Genomic DNA, 20187 nt, shown 5'->3' with positions numbered 1-20187 from the left:
ATCTAATACTTCATTTCCTTCCAGCGCATCTGTTAACATTCTGACTGGTATGTGTGGCTCCACACTCACCCAAAGTGACTTCTGGGTGCCACTTGGCACACAGTCATGCGAATCAAGCCTTAATGTATTTGTATGTAGTTTAATTGGACTGATCATGATGACATACACACCTTGCAACAGATCTGTATTGGTGATGGCTTCCCCTAGCTGTAATGTCTTCCTACTAAGTTTGACCACACATCATCAAAGGTCAATTATGGCATGATGTTAACGCAAAATGTCTAACCACAGGATCATACCATAGACCTCACTTATGTGAGGCACTTCCACACACTACATAAACCCAACTGCCTCCACCTGAAAATCTATTTCCACTTATTCCAATGATCTTGTATCATTATCACACTGCCCACGCAATCTATAGCATAGCAGGTTGCACTGACACCATTTGGTTGCTTCTTTGCATATAAAAAAAGTCTTTGCGTTGCCTGTTAAATGTAACTTCATTACCTGCAGCACCTGGTTATTGGACCAACACCAATACTTGCCAACAATGCAGGCTCTCCATGAATAACATCACATCCTCAAATAACTTTCCAGAGAAAGGACTGACTAAGGTAGCAGCAGCTGTATCTGTTACAAGGCTCAGTGCCCTGAGCAATGCTAAGTCCTCATTTCTAGCTTCAAGACCATATTTTCTGAACTTCCATTACACTACTTCATTTACTTATGCTTTGACTGCCTCTGGTCCAGCGACACACTGAGTCTCTCACTTAGCCATTGCAACGCTTTTATCCTTCATTCATACACAATGCAAATAGGCAGTAATTACCAACTGACAAAAAGAAGATAATTATACCTTGTGCTGTGTCATCAACCATTTATGTTCTCTACACTGCTTCACAACATGACCGGAGCTATGGCATGTAAAACAGGTTACAGATACCAGTTCAGCACATGGTGCAGAATGCCCAAGCAGACTACACTGTGAACACCTCAAAGGCTCTAAATGCTGCTCTTTAGTGTTGCCATGAAATTCAGACACATTATCTGGTTCTTCTAGTCTGAGCAAAGTAACCCTCAAGTTACAATGACACTCCGTCTTAGACCCCAACCCTGTCAAATACACAAAAAAGTAACAAACAGTTTCTCCATTCACCTCACCACATCGATACTGCAGAGTGTGGCCCAGATATCATGCTGCATGGACTTTGCACTCTCTGCTGCCCACTGAAGGTGATGTCAGTACTTCTGATACCACTTTACAGCCAACCCCAGGGATAGTGTGTGTGTGTGGGGGGGGGGGGATATTGGGTGGCTATATTGTCAGGAGGCAGAGCGGCTGAGAGGTGAGACTGGATGGCTGGATGAAGAGGCCCAGGAAGAAGTGGCTGTCAAAACTGACACTTTATTTCCGATTTATAAATTGATTCTGCAGTGTGGTGGGGTAATCATGCCCCTGCGCCACAGGGTGGGTAAGTAGACCCTCAGTTGGCCACTAGCATCCATCCACCTGGCTGCAACATGTGCTGGTGACCTGCTCTGCTGACATCCACACTGTGCTGGTCCTGGAGCTATGTTACATGAAACAGAGCACCAATGCCAGCTGCAAATACTGGAATCTTGCAGAGGTAGCCTCTCTTTGATAAGTGACCACACCATTCAGGCAGTCAAGGCAAGTCGCAACATTGTCAGAAGGTGACCACTGTGGTTGTGGTGCAACCCCCTACCTCTGTGCAGGAGCCTGGCTGCGGTTGGTGTGGTCCAGTGGGCCACTGCACTGTGGCACAAGGTCTGGTGGGTAGATTTAATGCAGGAAGCAGGTAGCCCAATGGGGACTAGACCCTGTGACTGCTGCTGGCAGCTCCATGTCATCTCCTCATCTGGTGCAGTCCCTGCATCCTGATGGTATTGATAGACTACAAATGAGTCTGTTACAAAGTCAGCTAGGGACTGATGGCCTTTGAGGTCTGGTCCCTTCAACCTCGCACAAACCAACCAACCAACAAAATCAGCTGTTATTTATACCAGAAAGCAGTGTACTTGTTGTGCCAATATGCTTCTCCTGTGCACGTGCTCAGCGATACTACCAAGACTCCAGTGATGGAGAAACTGTCTTGCTCATGCTGTGCATTACATTGAATTGGCAAGTTCTGCCAGGTGAGGCTAGCCCATCTTGCAATAATTTTAACATGCTTGTTGTCTTAATCCAAAGATCAGTAAACTGTGCTCACTGGCCACTGGGAGCTAATGTTCCATCTACTCACAATTCTTACTTTTAGGCTGACAGTAGCCAGCATTCATTTAAAATTTCATTTACAGTTGAATACTTGTAGGTCAACAACCCAGGCTGCATAAGGTTGCATTTCTTTTCTCCTATTAGTTTAGCAGCTACCACAATCATTTTTGTATGTAAAATTGTCAGATAGCAGAGTATAGATTCTGTCCAATGAGACTTTGGCTGGCTCTGTTAAAATAATTGGTTTCTGCAACAGACATTGCTAATGAAGGTACTCTTCGTAAGATTTCATGGAGGTTTACAAAACTATTAATCACTAGTCATTGTGTTTGACAGTATACAACAGTCCATGATACGACAAGCACATCCATCTGTGCAACCAATTAGAGAACATTTTCAATAATTATATTCCTTTTTTTAATTTAATACTGAAAAAGGTACAATTTTTGTACATATACATATTGTTACGAATATTACAGCATGTAAATATTATGTGTACGACTGCTAATAATGTGATCAAAGTATTTTCAGAAATGAAAAATTTGTCAGGCTTTTTTTTTTCACAAAAAACTTCCATGTTTTGTCTTCTTTATAGTAATAGTAATAAATGAAGTAATGTATTTGCAGGCACTGTGTACTACAATGTGACATTTGATGGACAGTCTGCTGAGCTGCCTTCTTGTTCTGTATCCCTTTTGGATGCAGAAGGTCTGTCTGTGGCTACAAGCACTGGTTTCACAGGAGAACTGATTGTGACAAATGCCAATCCTTGGTGGCCATACCTCATGCATCCCAATCCAGGCTACCTCTACACTCTTGAGGCAAGTATTACATTGAATTTATAGTTATATGTCAGCAGTATCAGTCTCATACTGCATAAAATGTTATCTATATCCACATCTATGTGATTTCTCAACTTCTCACTATTAAGTGTCTGGCAGAGGGTTCAATGAACCACCTTCAAGCTGTCTCTACCATTCCACTCTTGAACAGCGGGCGAGATAAATGAGCACTTAAATTTTTCTGTGTGAATCCTGATTTCTCTTATTTTATCATGATGATCATTTCTCCCTATTTAGGTAGGTGCCAACAGAATGTTTTCACAATCAGAGGAGAAAACTGGTGATTGAAATTATTAAAAGAAAATATTGGAACTGAAAAATTGTGTATTTTAGTTGATAAATTTGTAAGAAAAAGATATAGCTTAAAATAAAGAAAGTTTAGTATAAGGAAAAATCTGTTTTTATACATGTTTGCAGTTTGTTTAAATCAAAGCTTGTGAGGAAATAATAGTTAATGAGCAAAAATTACACCAAGTTGTAGACATCAGTCCCATAGCTCTATTACATTGGTAAGGCAAATATTACTCTGTACTGAGACAGACATTCTGTCAATCAAATTCTATAAGAAAATGGCTTATTGATCTTACCTGACAGAGACCAGCTTCTGCACCTATGAATGTAACTTTTTTTGAGAATATGTAATGGCATGATAGTCTGTGTTTCACAAAGCTGTACAGGTAGTTTGTTGGGAACTGAACAAGTCACTCGCAATTATGGAGACATCTCAAATTTGACTTCATCAGTTATTGAGAGGTGCAGCTACAGTGTGCACTGTATTAAGAAGGGGAAATACAGATAAGCCAACTAATTAAATTTCTGTGTTTACTGTTGTCATAGGGGCACTGTTTACAGCATTACCAATTTATTCAAAAAGGCACCCCTCATAGAGGGCTTTTCCTATAAATAGAGAATGAAAATTGAGAACTATACATGAGTAGTTTTTGGAGTAAACAATGATGAAATATATACTAGTGCACCAATTTCTGTAACTGTCTCTCTTTGTGTGTGTGCCTATCGATGACTCAACACTTCTGCTTTTCAGTGAGTAGTCTCCTTTAATTCAAAAGTATTTACGTAACACCACATTCGTAATAATTGCGATCTGCAGGTTTTCGATAGGAAACTTTCAGATGATTTTAGAGAGATCTGAAATGCAAGACAAAAGGTGAATAACAACATTTGTCTTTAAGTAGGCTCTGATATCATGATGTACCATTAACTGTGGTAAACAACATGGTAACTTAAAAGCCATGTAGGTATGTAGATATACAAGGATTAAATATAATTTGTAACTTTAATACGTGTTTATATGCATTAATCTGTATGTTTAAAATGATGCTGTTTTTGTGGTCTTAAGTCCAAAGACTAGTTGGCTGCAGTGCTTCATGCTATTCTATCCTGTGCAAGACTCTTCATCTCCAAATAACTACTGCAAGGTACATCAATTTTACCTGCTTACTGTGCTTGTCTCTTGGCCTCCCATTGCAATTTTTACCCCCACACTGCCCTCCAGTACTAAACTGACAATTGCTTGATATCTCAGAATGTCCTGTCATCTGTTCCCTTCTTTTAGTTAAATTTCTTTTCTCACCAGTTCTGCTCAGTTCCTCTGCAGTAGTTATGCATTGTACCTATTTAATCTTCAGCATTCTTCTGTAGCACTATTTTAAAGAAACTTCTGTTCTCTTCTCATCTGAACTTCTTATGTCCACTTTTCACTTCTATACAAGGCTACACTCCAGAAAAATACCTTCAGAAAAATCTTCCTAACTTTAAATTTATATTTGATGTTAGCAAGTTTCTCTTCTTGAGATACTTTTCTCACCCTTACTAGTAAACATTTTATATGCCCTCTATTTCAACCATCACCAGTTATTCTACCACCAAAACAGTAAAATTCATCTACTTCTTTTAGTGTCTCATTTCCTAATCTAATTCCCTCAGCATCACTTGATTTAATTCAGCTACATTCCATTATCCTTGTTTTGCTTTTGCTAATGTTGATCTCATGTCCATCTTTCAAGACACTTCCCATTCCATTCAGTTGCTCTTCCAAGTCCTTTACTGTCTCTGACATAATTACAATGTCATTGTAAAACCTCAAATTTTTTTATTTCTTGTCCCTGAATTTTAATCCCTCCACCAAATTTTTCTTTAGCTTCCTTTGCTGTTTGCTTGATGTACAGATTGAATAAGGTTGGGAATAGGCTACAGTCCTGTCTCACTTTCTTCTCAACCACCACTTCTCTTTCATGCCCTTAGGCTCTTACAACTGCCATCTGGTTTCTGTACAAGTTCTATGTAGCCTTTTTCTCCCTGTATTTTATCTCTGCTATCTTCAAAATTTCAAAGAGTGTATTCCAGTCAACATTGTCAAGAGCTTTCTCTAAGTCTGCACAGACTGTAAATATAGGTCTCCCTTTCTTTAACCTGTCTTCTAAGGTAAGCCATTATTTCCTCATGTGTTCCTCATATCCAATCAGCGGTCTGTTTCCAGCTTTGATTCTACATTTTCCACTTACTTAGAGCTTCCTATATTCTTCCGTTTCCTCATTTCTTCTCTCCTTACCCCTCTCCCTTTCTCTGCTCTCCCCCCCCCCCCCCCCCCCCCACTCTCTCTCTCTCTCTCTCTGAATTCTTCTGTCTTCTTTTCATTTGGTGTACATGTTTAACTTCATCAATTGTTTTTAAATCATTTTTCTTTGTATATGCCTTTTGTCTTATGTATGCGTCTAATGCCAGTCTCACTTCCCCTTGTCAACATATCTCACTGCCATTTCCAAGCCATTGTGTCTTCCAATCATTTTTGTATCTGACCTGCTCTGTCTCCATGAGGAAGGGACCGATGACCTTTGTAGTCTGGTCTTTCAACCCCACAAACCACTCAACCTGTCTCCATGAGGCTTTTCACTTCTTAACCCAACAGTCTAAAAGGTTTTATATGTAGCTTACAATGCTACCATTTAAACAGGCCTACTGCGTAACTAACATTATTTAGTAGTAGATTCATTACAAATTAGTTTTCCTTTAAATATATAGTATTCTATAATTTGAACATTATCATTGTCAAGCATAATTCGTTTGTTTTTTGCAAACAGGTTCATGTGAATTCTTCAGAGATGGCAACAGATGATGTATACCGGCTACCCATAGGAATACGGCAGCTCTCCTGGGACAATTCATCATTGGTTATTAATGGGAAACCTATTTACATTAGAGGATTTGGTAGACATGAAGATTCTGATGTAAGCATCCAAGACTTGTTCTCCACCTCTGACCTCTCCCCACACCTATTTTATATTTCTGTATATTTTAGTGTAAATGTGATATTAGCATGAAAACAGATCATTAACAGTGGGCAGTGTTGATGTAGTTTAGTTTTATTTCTTTTAAATGGTCCTGCTGAATCTGTGTATTAAGTGAAAACTAGCATGAGACTGTTATTGTGAATTCTATATGGATTTCCATGCCATGATGTTCAGTGAACAAGGAGGGAGTAAATTCTATTTTAATTACTGTAAATAATTGTCAGTGTTGTGGCCCTTGCATAAATCTGTTATTCAAAGTACGATTTTATTGTTACTATTACTAGCATGATTGAGACATGTATTTTATGTCTTACGAGATAACACTTTTGTTGTTGTTTCTGCTAAAATCATGTTGTAAGCTTTATCATAATCAGTTGGCTATCATTCACTGCTCAATAATGGCTTCTTATAAATTTCTAGGTAGATTATGATTCTAAACTTTAACACATACCACAATGCTATTTCTGTTTCCTGGTTAATGAACCAATCTTGCCTTAGATTGTCACCTAGGATGTTTTTCAGTGAGCAATTAGTTAAGAACTTCCTTCACCCTTCGTTTGATAGTTTGTCTGAATATACGTGATGACCATCACTTTCATAGGTTTCACTATACCTTCAATTCTTACACAACAGATCCATGTGTTTTCCCGCTCATTATTCACTACACTTATTTCCATTAGGCAGCTTTCAATTTTTGAAGGTTTTGCACATTTTAGGTCCATGTTCCATTTCAGTCACATTGGGAATCCATTTTTGAATGAATCAAATGAACTCCAAGTCACTGTACCACCCTGTTTACTTGTTTCTGTGCCAATACATCATAATTTTCAATTCATATAAATTTATGAATTCATTAACTGTTTCAGTAACATTATTCCAGATCCCTACTATTTGTTTCATTCTGGTTGACATTACATTTGCATTGTATTTATGAAACAACATTTTCATGAGGCAACTTTATTAATTATCCAGTTTTTACTCCAAAACTGTTTTCAGTGTATAAGATATTTTCAAGTGTCACTGATGTGCATTAGCACTTGCCATATTATAAATTCATAAAGCATATCATAGTATGCAACACAATTGTAGTCCATGTTTGGATTTTAAAATGAAGCATGTTATCATAAGTGATTCTCATTATTGTACAACGGTCTGAATTCTGAGTGAGGACAACTCAATTTCATAATCCTTTGGACAGCCATGGACCCATTACAGGACAGCTGCATATTGACTGTAAATCAATCTAGTTCCACAATTATTCAGTTAAACTTTGTTTTGAGGTCATTCACTCCTTGTTGAAATTCTTCTGCAGGCAAAGCGAATGAAACTATAGTTTTGGCAAATCAAAACAGTTTTGTATATGATCCATTGGCGTATATTTATTCCTCATACTAATCCAATTGCTTTTGAAGTCCCTACTAAAGTTAAACAAAGGAGCTTTGCCCAACTCATTAACAAATATTTACCATCACAGGAAATTGTTGTTGAATGATGGATCTTTTACTCCATAGCAGAGTGCACACTGTTGTGAAATTTCCTGACATTAACGCTGTGTACTGGACCAGGACTCAAACACAGATTGTTGTCTTCTGTATGCAGTGCTCTTCCCAGTTCAGCTATCAAGGCAAAACTCTTGACCTACAGTCTCAGTTTGAAACCCATCAGTACATGTCTCTTACTTTTCAAATTTCACAGAAGCTCTGTTATATCCATTCATTCATTCATTCATTCATTCATTGTGTTCTGCACATCCAATAAACAAAGAGTATCTTTGGAGATCTAGAATGAGAGGGTCTATATTAACAAAAGACAAGTAAAAGGTAGAAACTTAATTTGTGTACTGTATTAACAGTACATTACAGAAGAATGCTGAACATTAGATGGGTAGATCACATAACTAATAATGAGGATTCTGAATAGAATTGGGGAGAAGAGACATTTACGGCACAACTTGACTAGAAGAAGGGATTGGTTGGTAGGACATGTTCTGAGGCATCAAGAGATCATTAATTTAGTATTGGAGGGCAGCATGGAGTGTAAAAATCATAGAGGGAGACCAAGAGATGAATACACTAAGCAGATTCAGAAGGATGTAGGTTGCAGTAGGTACTGGGAGACGAAGAAGCTTGCACAGGCTAGAGTGCATGGAGAGCTGCATCAAACCAGTCTCTGGACTGAAGACAACAACATTAACAGTAAGTCATCACAGTGCACATAATACTATTCACACTTCTGCCAAGTAATTTCAGTCAATTAAATTAGAAAACAAGCAACATCTCTGAAAAGTTTCTGCTTCCTTAGTTAAATTAAGTAGTTGCCGTTTATTTGCAATTGGTAGCTTAACATTTTGTTGTTTGCAGTGGCATTTTTCAAAGAAAATAGTTACCTACATCTATAAATACTGAGTCCTATTTACAGTACATTAATTCTTCTCATTCAGATTTATGAAAAATAATGTTACTGACTATATAGCTAACAGAAATTTCAATCTTTGAAGCCAGCCATTCAGATAATTTGTAGAAAGTGTCACTAATTAGGTATGCTTTTTTTTTCTTTTCTTTTGAACTGGTAAGGATTCCTGATGTATAACTTGGTGTTAGTTGGGAGCATGTTTAATATCTTACACTACAGTTCAGCTGGAATTGAAGATTATTTGCAGTAACAAAAACCATTAATGAACAACTGTATTTTGGAGCCACTGTAAGAATTCCAATATCTTAAAAGGGCTTCTCCAACATATATGACTATCTACTCTACACAATATTCTTACTGGTAACTTATGCTGAGTAAAAAATTTAATCATTTTAGGGGCACCAAAGATTACTTTTCAGAAAAAAGTTAAGTAGTAGTTGTATTGGAAAGTGATGTAAGAATTCCAAGATCGTTAAAGAGGATTACAATAGAAGATAATTCATAAGACAACAGGGGTTGGAAAAATGTAAAATAAGTCAAAATTCTTGTCTTTGGGTCAACACAGTGAGAAATGCATCTGAGGACAAAGCACACACAACTGAGCTTCTCATTCAGTTTGTATATGTATTGACTCCATTTTAACCTGTTACCCAACTAGATCCCAAGGAATATTACACAGTGTGTTTTATACAGTATTTTACATGTACTTCTGATACTAATTTTTGGTGCAGATGGTTGTTTTAAATCACATTATGTGAGTCTTTGTGGAATTAAGGCTTGAACCATTATGTGTGAACCACTTGTATGTCTATTCAGCGACCATCTGAGTTGTGTCTGCTAGTGTTGAGTTTCAACCCTTGATTGGTATGTTTGCGGTATCAACCAACATTACATTTTTTAACTGAGTTTTAAAGTCACTGAAAGGTTATTTACATAAGTTAAGAACAAGAGTGAGTTCAGTAGTGATCCTTCTGGGACCCCACATTATGTTCCCCAGTTTGATGGATAGTTCCATGTCTGTGATATATTTTCCCCCTGACACCCTCTGCTTTCTGTTTTCATGAAGAAGAATGGCATCATAAAACTTTAGAAGAATTTTGAAGATACGTGAGTCAAACACTTTGCAAAGTCAGAAAATATATGTACAGGATTTTTTTCTTGTTTAGCTCAGCTAGCACTTAATTTTAAAGGTCTTGTATTGCTTACTCTGCAGAGAATCCTTTATGAAAGCCAGTCTGTACCGCTTAGTGTAATAAATTAGTATTTTATCAAAGACAACTTTCTCACACACTTTTGAAAAAACTGAAAGGAATGAAATATGACTGTGATTAGAAGTGGCTTGCTTATTCCCAGATACTACAGCATACCAAAATTATGCTTTCACCTGAAACAGATCTGCTTTACCTTGTTTCTCCAATCACCTCCCACATGTCCACTGTCTGACCACAAAGGGGTGCTCCTCTCAGGATTCAGTACCACCCAGGAATGGAGCAGCTGAATCACATTCTGTGCCAGGGTTTTGACCACCTCCCATTGTCCATGAATATAAAGAATATCTACCTACCATCATTCCCACCCCTTCCACGGTGGTATTCCACCACCCACTGAACCTGTGAAGTATCCTTGTTCATCCATACCCCGCCCTTGCTCCCAACCCCTTCCATCATGGCTCATATCCCTGCCGCAGACCTAGATGCAAGACCTGCCCATTCATCCTCAAACCACCACCACCACTCACTCCATTCCAGCCACAGGCGTCTCCTTCATATCAATGGCAAGGCCATATGTGAAAGAAGCCATGTGATAAACAAATTAATCTGCAAAGATTGTGCTCCTTTCTACATGGGCATGACAACTAACAGTTGTCTGTTTACATGAATGGCCACTGCTAAACTGTGACCAAGAGACAATTGGACCCAGTTGCTGAACATGCTGCCCAACATAATGTGATTCACTTGAGTGACTACTTCAGAGCCTGCATCATCTGGATCCTTCCTACCAACACCAGCTATTCTGAACTGTGCTGTTGGGAACTCTTTCTGCAGTATAGCCTACATTCGCGTACCCCCTTACCTCAACTTTCATTAGCCCCTGGCCTCCATCTTCCCGGGACCTTGCCTGCTCCCACTCCAGCACTACACTGCCTTTTGTTCCACCACATACTCATTAGCTTTCTACCCTTCTCTACATCCTCCCTTTCCTGGCCCCCTCCCCTGCCCCCCTTCCCCAATCTCCTGACTGCACCTAGCAGCCCTAAACTATCCGAACCACATCTTACCCATATGCCACAAGGAACACTACACCTTCCTCCACCCATAACCTTCTACCCTCCCAATCCTCTCCCTATGCTTCCTCTTTATCCTCACCACCCACACCAGATTGCTGCCTGCATAAGGCACAGTTGCAGTTGCGGTTTGCAGTCTGGCTCCAGTGGTTGGAGACAGTGATTTTGTGTGTGTGTGTGTGTGTGTGTGTGTGTGTGTGTGTGTGTGTGTGGGCGCGTGCGCGAGTGCGCGCGCTCGCATTTTTTACGTTGGAAGAAAGCTTAAATGTATGTCACTCTTTTCATTGTGCCAGCCTATGACCCGTCATCTCCTCTATATACAGGGTGGTCCATTGATCGTGACCAGTCCAAATATCTCATGAAATAAGCATCAAACGAAAAAACTACAAAGAACGAAACTTGTCTAGTTTGAAGGGGGGAACCAGATGGCGCTATGGTTGGTCCACTAGATAGCGCTGTCATAGGTCAAATGGATATCAACTGCGTTTTTTTAAATAGGAACCCCCATTTTTATTACATATTCATGTAGTACGCAAAGAAATATGAATGTTTTAGTAGCTGGACCACTTTTTTCAATTTCTGATATATGGCACTGTAGTAGTCACAAACATATGACTCACAATTTTAGACGAACAGTTGGTAACAGGTAGGTTTTTTAAATTAAAATACAGAACGTAGGTACGTTTGAACATTTTATTTCGGTTGTTCCAATGTGATACATGTACCTTTGTGAACTTATCATTTCTGAGAATGCATGCTGTTACAGCGTGACTACCTGTAAATACCACATTAATGCAATAAATGCTCAAAATGACGTCTGTCAACCCAATGCATTTGGCAATACGTGTAACGACACTCCTCTCAACAGTGAGTAGTTTGCCTTCTGTAATGTTCGCACATGCATTGACAATACATCAACATGATACTGACCTTTTCCGCAATTGGCATACGGTCCATTTTAACATGGGTAATGTATCATGAAGCAAATACCGTCCGCACTGGCAGAATGTTACGTGATACCACATACTTATACGTTTGTGACTATTATGGCACCATCTATCATATAGCAAGAAAAGTGGTCCAACTAAAACATTCATATTTCCTTACGTACTACACGAATAACCTCTCCTTATATCACAATTACAGATAAGGACAGACTGGCTTAGACTTTTTATCATCAGTCACATGCAAAGTATAATAGTAAAGCATACCAATGATTGTGCAGATACCAGTCAAATTCTGGATTGAACTTGACTCTACAGAACTGCAAGCATCCTTTGGTCAACTTATAATATATAGCTGGCTTACAGAAGGGGAGTGGGAAACCTTTGAGTGAATTTTGGTCAGTTGAGTATGGCTTACCCTTTTCCCAAGACACAATGAGCTTTTCAAAATTAATTAATCACAGTATTGTTATACCATGTGGTATTTATGTTTTCATCTTTCAACATAGCTAGCACACAATTACAATTTGAGTTGTTGTTGTGGTCTTCAGTCCAAAGACTGGTTTGATGCAGCCCTCCATGCTACTATATCCTGTGCAAGCCTCTTCATCTCCGAGTAACTACTGCAGCCTACATTCTTCTGAATCTGCTTAGTGTTTTCATCTGTCAGTCTCCCACTATGATTTTTATCCTCCACATCTTCCTCCAATATTAAAATGGCTTAAAGCTCATAGGAAACAACTAAAATTAATTTATGATTGAGGGTTTCAATGGTTCCAACTACAACATGACACCAGCAAAGATCAATACTCATACAATATTTCAGTGTACACAATATGTTACTGTATTTCTTTCTTTCTTGGAGCGTTTGTCCCATGTCATATGGGGTCATCTGTGTTACTCTTGATTTGGAGTGTTAGTTGCAGAGGGTGGCTAGATGCCCTTCCTGCCACCACCCCCAACCCCCTGGGACAGAATTAGTGTACCCCAGCTGTCTGCGTCTAGTGGAAGACATGGAATAGTGCGAACGTGTTCAAATGTCTGCTAGTTGGGTAACTGAGGTGGAACGTGAGGACCAGCTCAGTATTCACCTAGCGGGATGTAGAAAACTGCCTAAAAACCACATCCAGGCTGGTCGGCATACTGGTCCTCATCGTTAATCTGCCGGGTAGATTCGATCTGGGGCCAGCGCACCTACCCAAATCCAGGAAGTAGTGCAATAGTGCTCTCGGCTATCGTGGCAGGTCATATGTTAAAGTATACCATAGTTTAAATATATATCCATCTTTCTGGATGATAATCTTCTCATCATCAGATATTAATTTTGTCATTTTTGTCTGTTCTAGTTTATTATGTGGCCATGCATGATACCTCATAATTTTTGCCAGATAATAAGAGCATCATCATCATCATCATTATCATCATCAGCCATTATTATCCACTGTTGAGATACAGGTCTCTTCCAGACTTCTGCAGATACTACCCACTTCATCTTTCTAATCTAAGTTTGTTTTACTTCTTTTTTATATTGTTAATCTAAAGAGTTGCTACATCTTGTTTGGTGATTCAAGAAAGTTATCCTTGAGTAAAAGTAGTATTCAGTTTGATGAAAACCTTAAGGTATCATGCACACATGTTATATCTCTAATGCATAAAAGAACGTTCAAAATTTTTGGGAGCACATCCTCTCAGATTTTATGAAGGAAATGATAAATAGGAAAAATTAATTAGAGAAATTACAAAATGTGACTGATAGCAATATTGTGTGCACAGTAGGTACATTCTTTTATACATGTCCTAGCATGATAGACAATGATAAGTTAGTATGTGGGTTGGCATCATTGCAAAACTCAAATTTAACAATTTGTTAAATTTGAAGTATTTTCTTCTGCCAACGGATGTTGAACCAGTATTATACTCATGGAAAATGATACCATTTCAAGTTTACTTACTGTATTTTTGGTTGACTCCATAGAAATAGAGGAAATTAAGTGCCATATTTATGTTTCTTTGTGTATTTACTGCAATATGATCTTATGTGAAATAGCTGCATAACAAAACATTTAGAATTCTAGCCTTCATTCTATTGTCTTCTATTTTAGTGTGTATATGATCAGTGAGAGTTGGGACAGACTGCTTCAGTCTGCTCCAAAGAGGAAACTGCCCTGAAAAGCAGAAATGTGTCACATATAACAAACTAAAATACATGGCAGTATTATTGAATGTTATCTGTGGAGCTATCTCTTTCATTTTTACAATCAAAAAGTTGAGACTTCGTTTAAAACTGAAATTTTCTGTAGTTTCTCTAGCCATTTATATTACAGATTCGTGGAAAAGGTCTTGATCTCCCACTGGTAACTCGTGATCATGATTTGCTGAAGTGGGTGGGAGCAAATTCATACAGGACATCTCATTATCCTTATGCAGAGGAAATCATGGACTTTGCAGATAAAGAAGGTTTCATCATCATTGATGAATGCCCTGCAGTGAATATTGAGTAAGTTCAGCAACTGCAATAAATAAGATAATATGCCACATTTTTACCATAAATAACCAGCACTTGGTCATACTGTAGTACCCCATACTTATGTGATAGGTGAGAATGAGTGATAATCATGCAAGTCGAATTTGTATAAGTCGAGATTCAATTTTACATATAAACACACACAAATTATGTACAGTTGGGACCAGAGACTAAAGAAAACAATCTAGTTTATAAGAAAAATGTTTAATAATGTTTCAGCAATATAACAAATTATATTACAATACAGTATTATGTATTACGACAATGTATACCAATGTTATTGTGATACTGAAGGCTTCGTAAAATCCAAGTGTACCATCTGACAGGTCTGTTTTTGGTTACATAAAATTTCCTCGTAGCACACTAATAAATGTTTTATCCTCCTTCTAGTAGCAGAAATGTGTATTTTATTGGAGTCTGTTTTTTTTTTCTAGAATTTTTAACCATTTTTCAATTGAGTTAAGGGCTTCTGTCAAGTTTGAAAGCACCATTTGATCTTCTGCGTGAACTTTTTTAAAAACATCTGGTTCTTCAGTGTTCTGCCCTTGCTCATGCACATCAATAAGCTCATCAAGCCTGTCTTTTATCTGTCATCTTCGTCTGACTCTCACCACCACTGCTCTACTAGGGGTGCCAAGGGTGTTTCATTTTCCCACGTAGCAAGTCACATGTGCCATATGTCAGATTTAAATTCCTTAAGGTTTTCCAGAGTTTTGCCATTTTCCCTCAGTTTCTAGTTCAGCACTGTTTGTCTTTTAGATATAAGGGTTTCCTTGAGGTTACCAACAGGATGAGCAGTTGCGGATGCATGGGCATGAAGGAGCAAGAAGATAATCCAAGTAATCCTACATTTCTTACCACAATTATATAAATACAATTTTATTGCCCTTGCTTGCCTACTTACACAGTCACACCAGCACAGATATCACTGGCCAGGAGGATGGTGATGACAGCATGACACATGCACCAATTCAGTCCTGAATGAACAGAGCTGAATGGTCTCACATACTACCTTTACATATAAAGGGACTCTTACATAAATAAGAATATCTTTTAGAATAGTTATTTTTATACTTGAGCAAACAGCATTACATTTCATTGGTGTTTCCTTTTTGTGACCTCCTTCATTCTATATGTTACATAATTGGCAGAATATATAACTTTACACTCTTAATATGTCTCTTTCAGAAATTACTCAGATGAGCTACTTGAAAATCATAAGCGTTCTCTAACTGAATTAATCAACAGAGACAAGAATCGGCCAAGTGCTATCATTTGGTCTGTAGCTAACGAGCCACGCACATACTTAAATGGAACGGAGGATTATTATAGGTAAGGAAAGTAGAATTATTATTTCTGTGAACAACTGAAATTATATTAAGTTAGTTACCTGAAAAGATTCATCAAATTAACTAGTCTTCTGGCTTACAAAGTATCATTCACTTGTGACCATAAGCACTGATGTATTGTCATATTTCATCTCTGTAATTTTAAATCACAAACCTTGATGTCATTTTACTACACAGACTGCACTGTGTGTAAAAAGGGATAGATTTGGAAGTTGCAGCTGTTAAATGAGAACTAGAACTATAATTCTTTAGTATGTCTGTCATTATTGATATCTGCAATAGTGGAAGCCTAACACAGTTAAATAAATTTGTGAAATAATTTGTGCATTCCATGTTGATGAAACTCTTTTGGTACTGACCTGACACAATTTAGGGAAACAATAGAGGATTCAAATCAGGAATACCAGATGGTGATTGGAAACCTGTTCTCCAAATACAAATCTAGCATTTTAACCACTATACTCTAACAAAAGAATTTTAAAAAAATACATAAAGTGAAAACTATAAATCAAGTTTTGAGTATAAATGTTGGCCACTGATTTGTTACTTTCATTCAGGAACAAAACCCCCCTTTCATTTACGAAATAAAATACATTTTGAAGGAATATCAAATGATGAATGATGCAGTAAATGATTCTCGAATGCATTTTAAACTGTCCTGTGAACTGTGACTCAAATCCAGATCACTGCATTTTACAAACATAGCTCTCAAGCTAAGCTAAAGAGTTCCACCACATGGAACAACACAAAGTCTCATTCAACTGGCACTTCTAATTTCTCATAACCCACAGAGACTGCACTACTAAATTTGCAGGACCTGTAGCATTGGATGGAAGAATGTGTTGAAGAGTGACCAAGCCACATGTGGTTCCAGAATGTAAGTGTGAAAAAAAATGGGCATTGATGTATGCCTCTGTTAACATACTGTGCTGGTTGTCTCAGTTGAATGACTGCTCAGTAGCAGGTGAAAGACTAAAATCAATCCTTGGTTAATTTATCACAAACACTCATTTCAGCATTCACTTGCTAACAGACTGTGAGATTTTTTATAAACTCAGATAATATTTGAACAATAAATTTGTAGAAAGGCTTTTATCAGGTAGAAAATATTGAATATTCCTCTGCTTTGCAAGTCCACAAAAATGAAATGCACTCTGTGATTGCACTATACTGTCAGAAAAACTAAAAACTGATGTCATATCCAAATGCTGCAATACAAAGTGGGAGTCATATGTTCAGAGATATTCTGTTATTGGCATATTATTATCATCTTACAAATGTAAAACAATGTTGTAGGAAAGTTTTTTTGAATTAAGGAAGACCACTCATCAAAAAGCAGAAGCACTTAGTCGACAAGCATGCACAAAAAAAAAAAAAAAAAAGCTTGCCTGCTAGACAACTCTGAAAGCTAGCAAGTTTTCCTTCTTTTGTGTGTGCCTGTCAACAAGTCCTGCTAAATGTCAAATATTAATCTTCTTAATCCTGTTCTGCACACAGGTATTTACATTTCACATTTTTCTCTTCACTCTTTCATTTTCTTGTACTTTTTTCTATGTTGTTTTCTTTACACATCATTTCTTCCTGTTATATCTTCATCTTATTTGTATTTTAATAATTATTTCTTCCTCTTTTGCCTTTTTTCTCACTTTTCATTTAGTCTTCGTATATGACAACTACTCTTTGGACACGATTTTGTTCTGCAGTATTTCATTAATGTAGGCAATGTCCCAAAACTGCCTGCTTTCCTGAAGTCCACTTGTCAATATGGAATTGTATTAAGGGCAAATCTCCATGTGCTAGTTTTATTAAACTGCTGCAAATAATTATACTGCAAAATAAATCTGCTCTTCAGTTCCTCAATTCACATCATACACTTTTCTTCTCTTATTCAGTGGCTGTGAAAAACTCTGTTCAGCCTGGGTAAAAACATATTAGGTTGAAGGGAACATATTTTAGATGATATAGAGTGCACTCATATAATGAACAATATTTTTGTGTGTTACAGGGAAATAATTGACCACGTAAAAAGTCTTGATACAACTCGTCCAACTACGATTGCACAGGCCCAAGCTTGGAACAGAGATCGTTCAGTAAGTACAAATAACAGAATTTATGTTTTATAACTGTGATGTACACTTCCTATAGAATTCTTCAATATGAAATAAGTCCTTCAGTTCATCACAGATGGTTCATTAATAGAAAAGTAATGGTGGGGCATGTGTCACATTGGTACCAAAGACTTTACGTAGCTAATGTTTTCATAAAGTAAAATAAGGGAAAATCAACTCCTCACCTACAGAAGATGGAAATGTGATGCATAGACACGTGTAACACAGAACATTGTTCACTAGCTGTTAAGCAGTGGCTCTGTTTATTGTGGAAAGTACAAGCAACCACCCAAAACTCTCTACCATGGTCACAAAGTTACTTGCCTCAGCCATAACAGTGTGCATTTGGTGTCTGTGTGGTTGTGTGTGTGAATATGTGTACTTTCTGCCAGAAAAAGAGCCAGAGCTCAAAAGCTTGTAAACTCTGTTTTCTGTTACATGTGTTTATATACCACATGTCAGACTGCTATAGGTAAGTGGTTGCCTTTCCTTTATTTTACATATCTTTTCCCACAGGTATTTCCATTATTGCTATAATATCTTCATAATGCTGCTTTGCTTTTTATTTAGACATGCCTTAGTAGTCAACATAAATGAAATGTTTCAGGAGTACTTGATTTATCATCAGCAACTGTCTTGGAATGATGATAGAGATAAATAAAATTGCAGACTGATTAATCAATAGAGCACCTGTGAAGGTAATTGAGACTTTAAAAGATACATTGCAAGACACAGAAATTCCAACACAAAAAAGAAAAAAAAATGGACAAACTAACTTCTAACCTATCTCTTATTTATGCTATGCAGAAATATTCCAAGTAATGATAGTAGTAATTGGCAAACTTCGCTAGCTCTGACATTGATCTGATTTGCATAATTACATTTCAATACCTTGAGAAGTAAAATAAGGGATACAATTAAAACTGTTCATTAATATTTTCAATTTGAAAGAAATTACTTTCTTTTGTTATTCAGTTTCATTGTTTTGACACAGTATTTCCAATGTTATGATCCTGCTTCCACAATAGATTTCAAGTTACAGTTTTCTAATATGAGGTACTAAATGAAATGTTACAGGTCATTTGTTGCATTTTTCCACATTTTATTTAACAATCTTCTCATTTGTTCCAAAATAAGACACCATTTTATTTTATTTATTTATTCATCTGGGGGATGTCGTTTGCATGTTACACACACACACACACTCACACACACACACACACACACACACACACACACACACACACACACACACAGGTTACATATCACTTCAAAATTTATTTTAATTGTACAATAAATTCATTATATTTGATCTTGGTTTAGCAGCAGTAGTTTTTGCATATTCTTGCTCCATGTCTGTTGTACTTCACATAATTTAAAAATTCTGCCATTGGAAAGAAGCAGTGATCTAATAAGAACGCCCTTAGGGATTTGTAAAACAGAGAAAATGAAGAAATAACTTTCATTTTATGTGGCAGACTATCATACATTTGTATGGGCTATTTTTACTGGAGATTTTAAAGGCTATTGTCTTTACTGACTGAACATGGAGTTTGTCTTTTTGCATGGTATTAAGTTCATGCACATTACGGTTTTTATTTATCTCTTTGATATTTTTCCTGGCGTATTTACAATTTTGTAGAAAAAAAAATACAGGGGAGAGGGACGATGGAAGACTTCTGAAAGAGAGGCCAACATGAGTCAGTCTGTTTTGCATGTTGCATTGCTCTTGTAGTTCCTTTTTGGGTCTGGAAGATTACTGAGCTAGCAGTTGTGCTACCGCAGAGTATAGTTTCATACTGTAGAATACTGTGGAACTGGACAAAGTATGCAATTATAAAAGTATGGAAGCTTGCTTTGTGTGCAAGTAAGCCTAGGCTATAGCATACTTTTTTCAATGTTGTATACATTTTTGTTACATGTATCTGCCATTTAAAATCATTTTGGAGCCATATTCCTATAAATTTTGTTTCCAGTGAGGGTGTAATTCCACTGTTGTTTATTGACACAGAAGTGTTGCAGGCTTCTTCTTTCAAACAGAAATAAAGCACAGTTGTTTTGGAAGTGTTTATTATTCGTTTATTTCCTCCAAACGGGTCATTTAGCTGGTCTCTAGCTTTATTTATGTTTTCTTGTAGCTATGTTTATGTTTTCCCTGTAAGAAGGGTGCTTGTCAT

At 37.3% G+C, this 20187-nt stretch overlaps 1 protein-coding gene across 3 annotated transcripts in view; it reads left to right on the top strand.

Annotated features, from left to right (window-relative positions):
- The window catches only part of LOC124547136 (beta-glucuronidase-like), a 216956-nt gene that overhangs the window by 170693 nt on the left and 26076 nt on the right, over positions 1-20187 (top strand). For all 3 annotated transcript variants that reach the window (XM_047125089.1, XM_047125088.1, XM_047125087.1), the window contains exons 6-10: positions 2867-3060; positions 6180-6326; positions 14354-14526; positions 15742-15885; positions 17908-17992. In XM_047125089.1, coding sequence (XP_046981045.1) covers positions 2867-3060; positions 6180-6326; positions 14354-14526; positions 15742-15885; positions 17908-17992 — 743 coding nt within the window. The remainder of the gene's footprint in view (positions 1-2866; positions 3061-6179; positions 6327-14353; positions 14527-15741; positions 15886-17907; positions 17993-20187) is intronic.

The sequence above is a fragment of the Schistocerca americana genome, chromosome 1 (assembly GCF_021461395.2).
Source record: "Schistocerca americana isolate TAMUIC-IGC-003095 chromosome 1, iqSchAmer2.1, whole genome shotgun sequence".
NCBI lineage: Eukaryota > Metazoa > Arthropoda > Insecta > Orthoptera > Acrididae > Schistocerca > Schistocerca americana.
The sequence above is the reverse complement of the archived record's forward strand: the minus strand, read 5'-3'. Positions and strand labels throughout refer to the sequence as shown.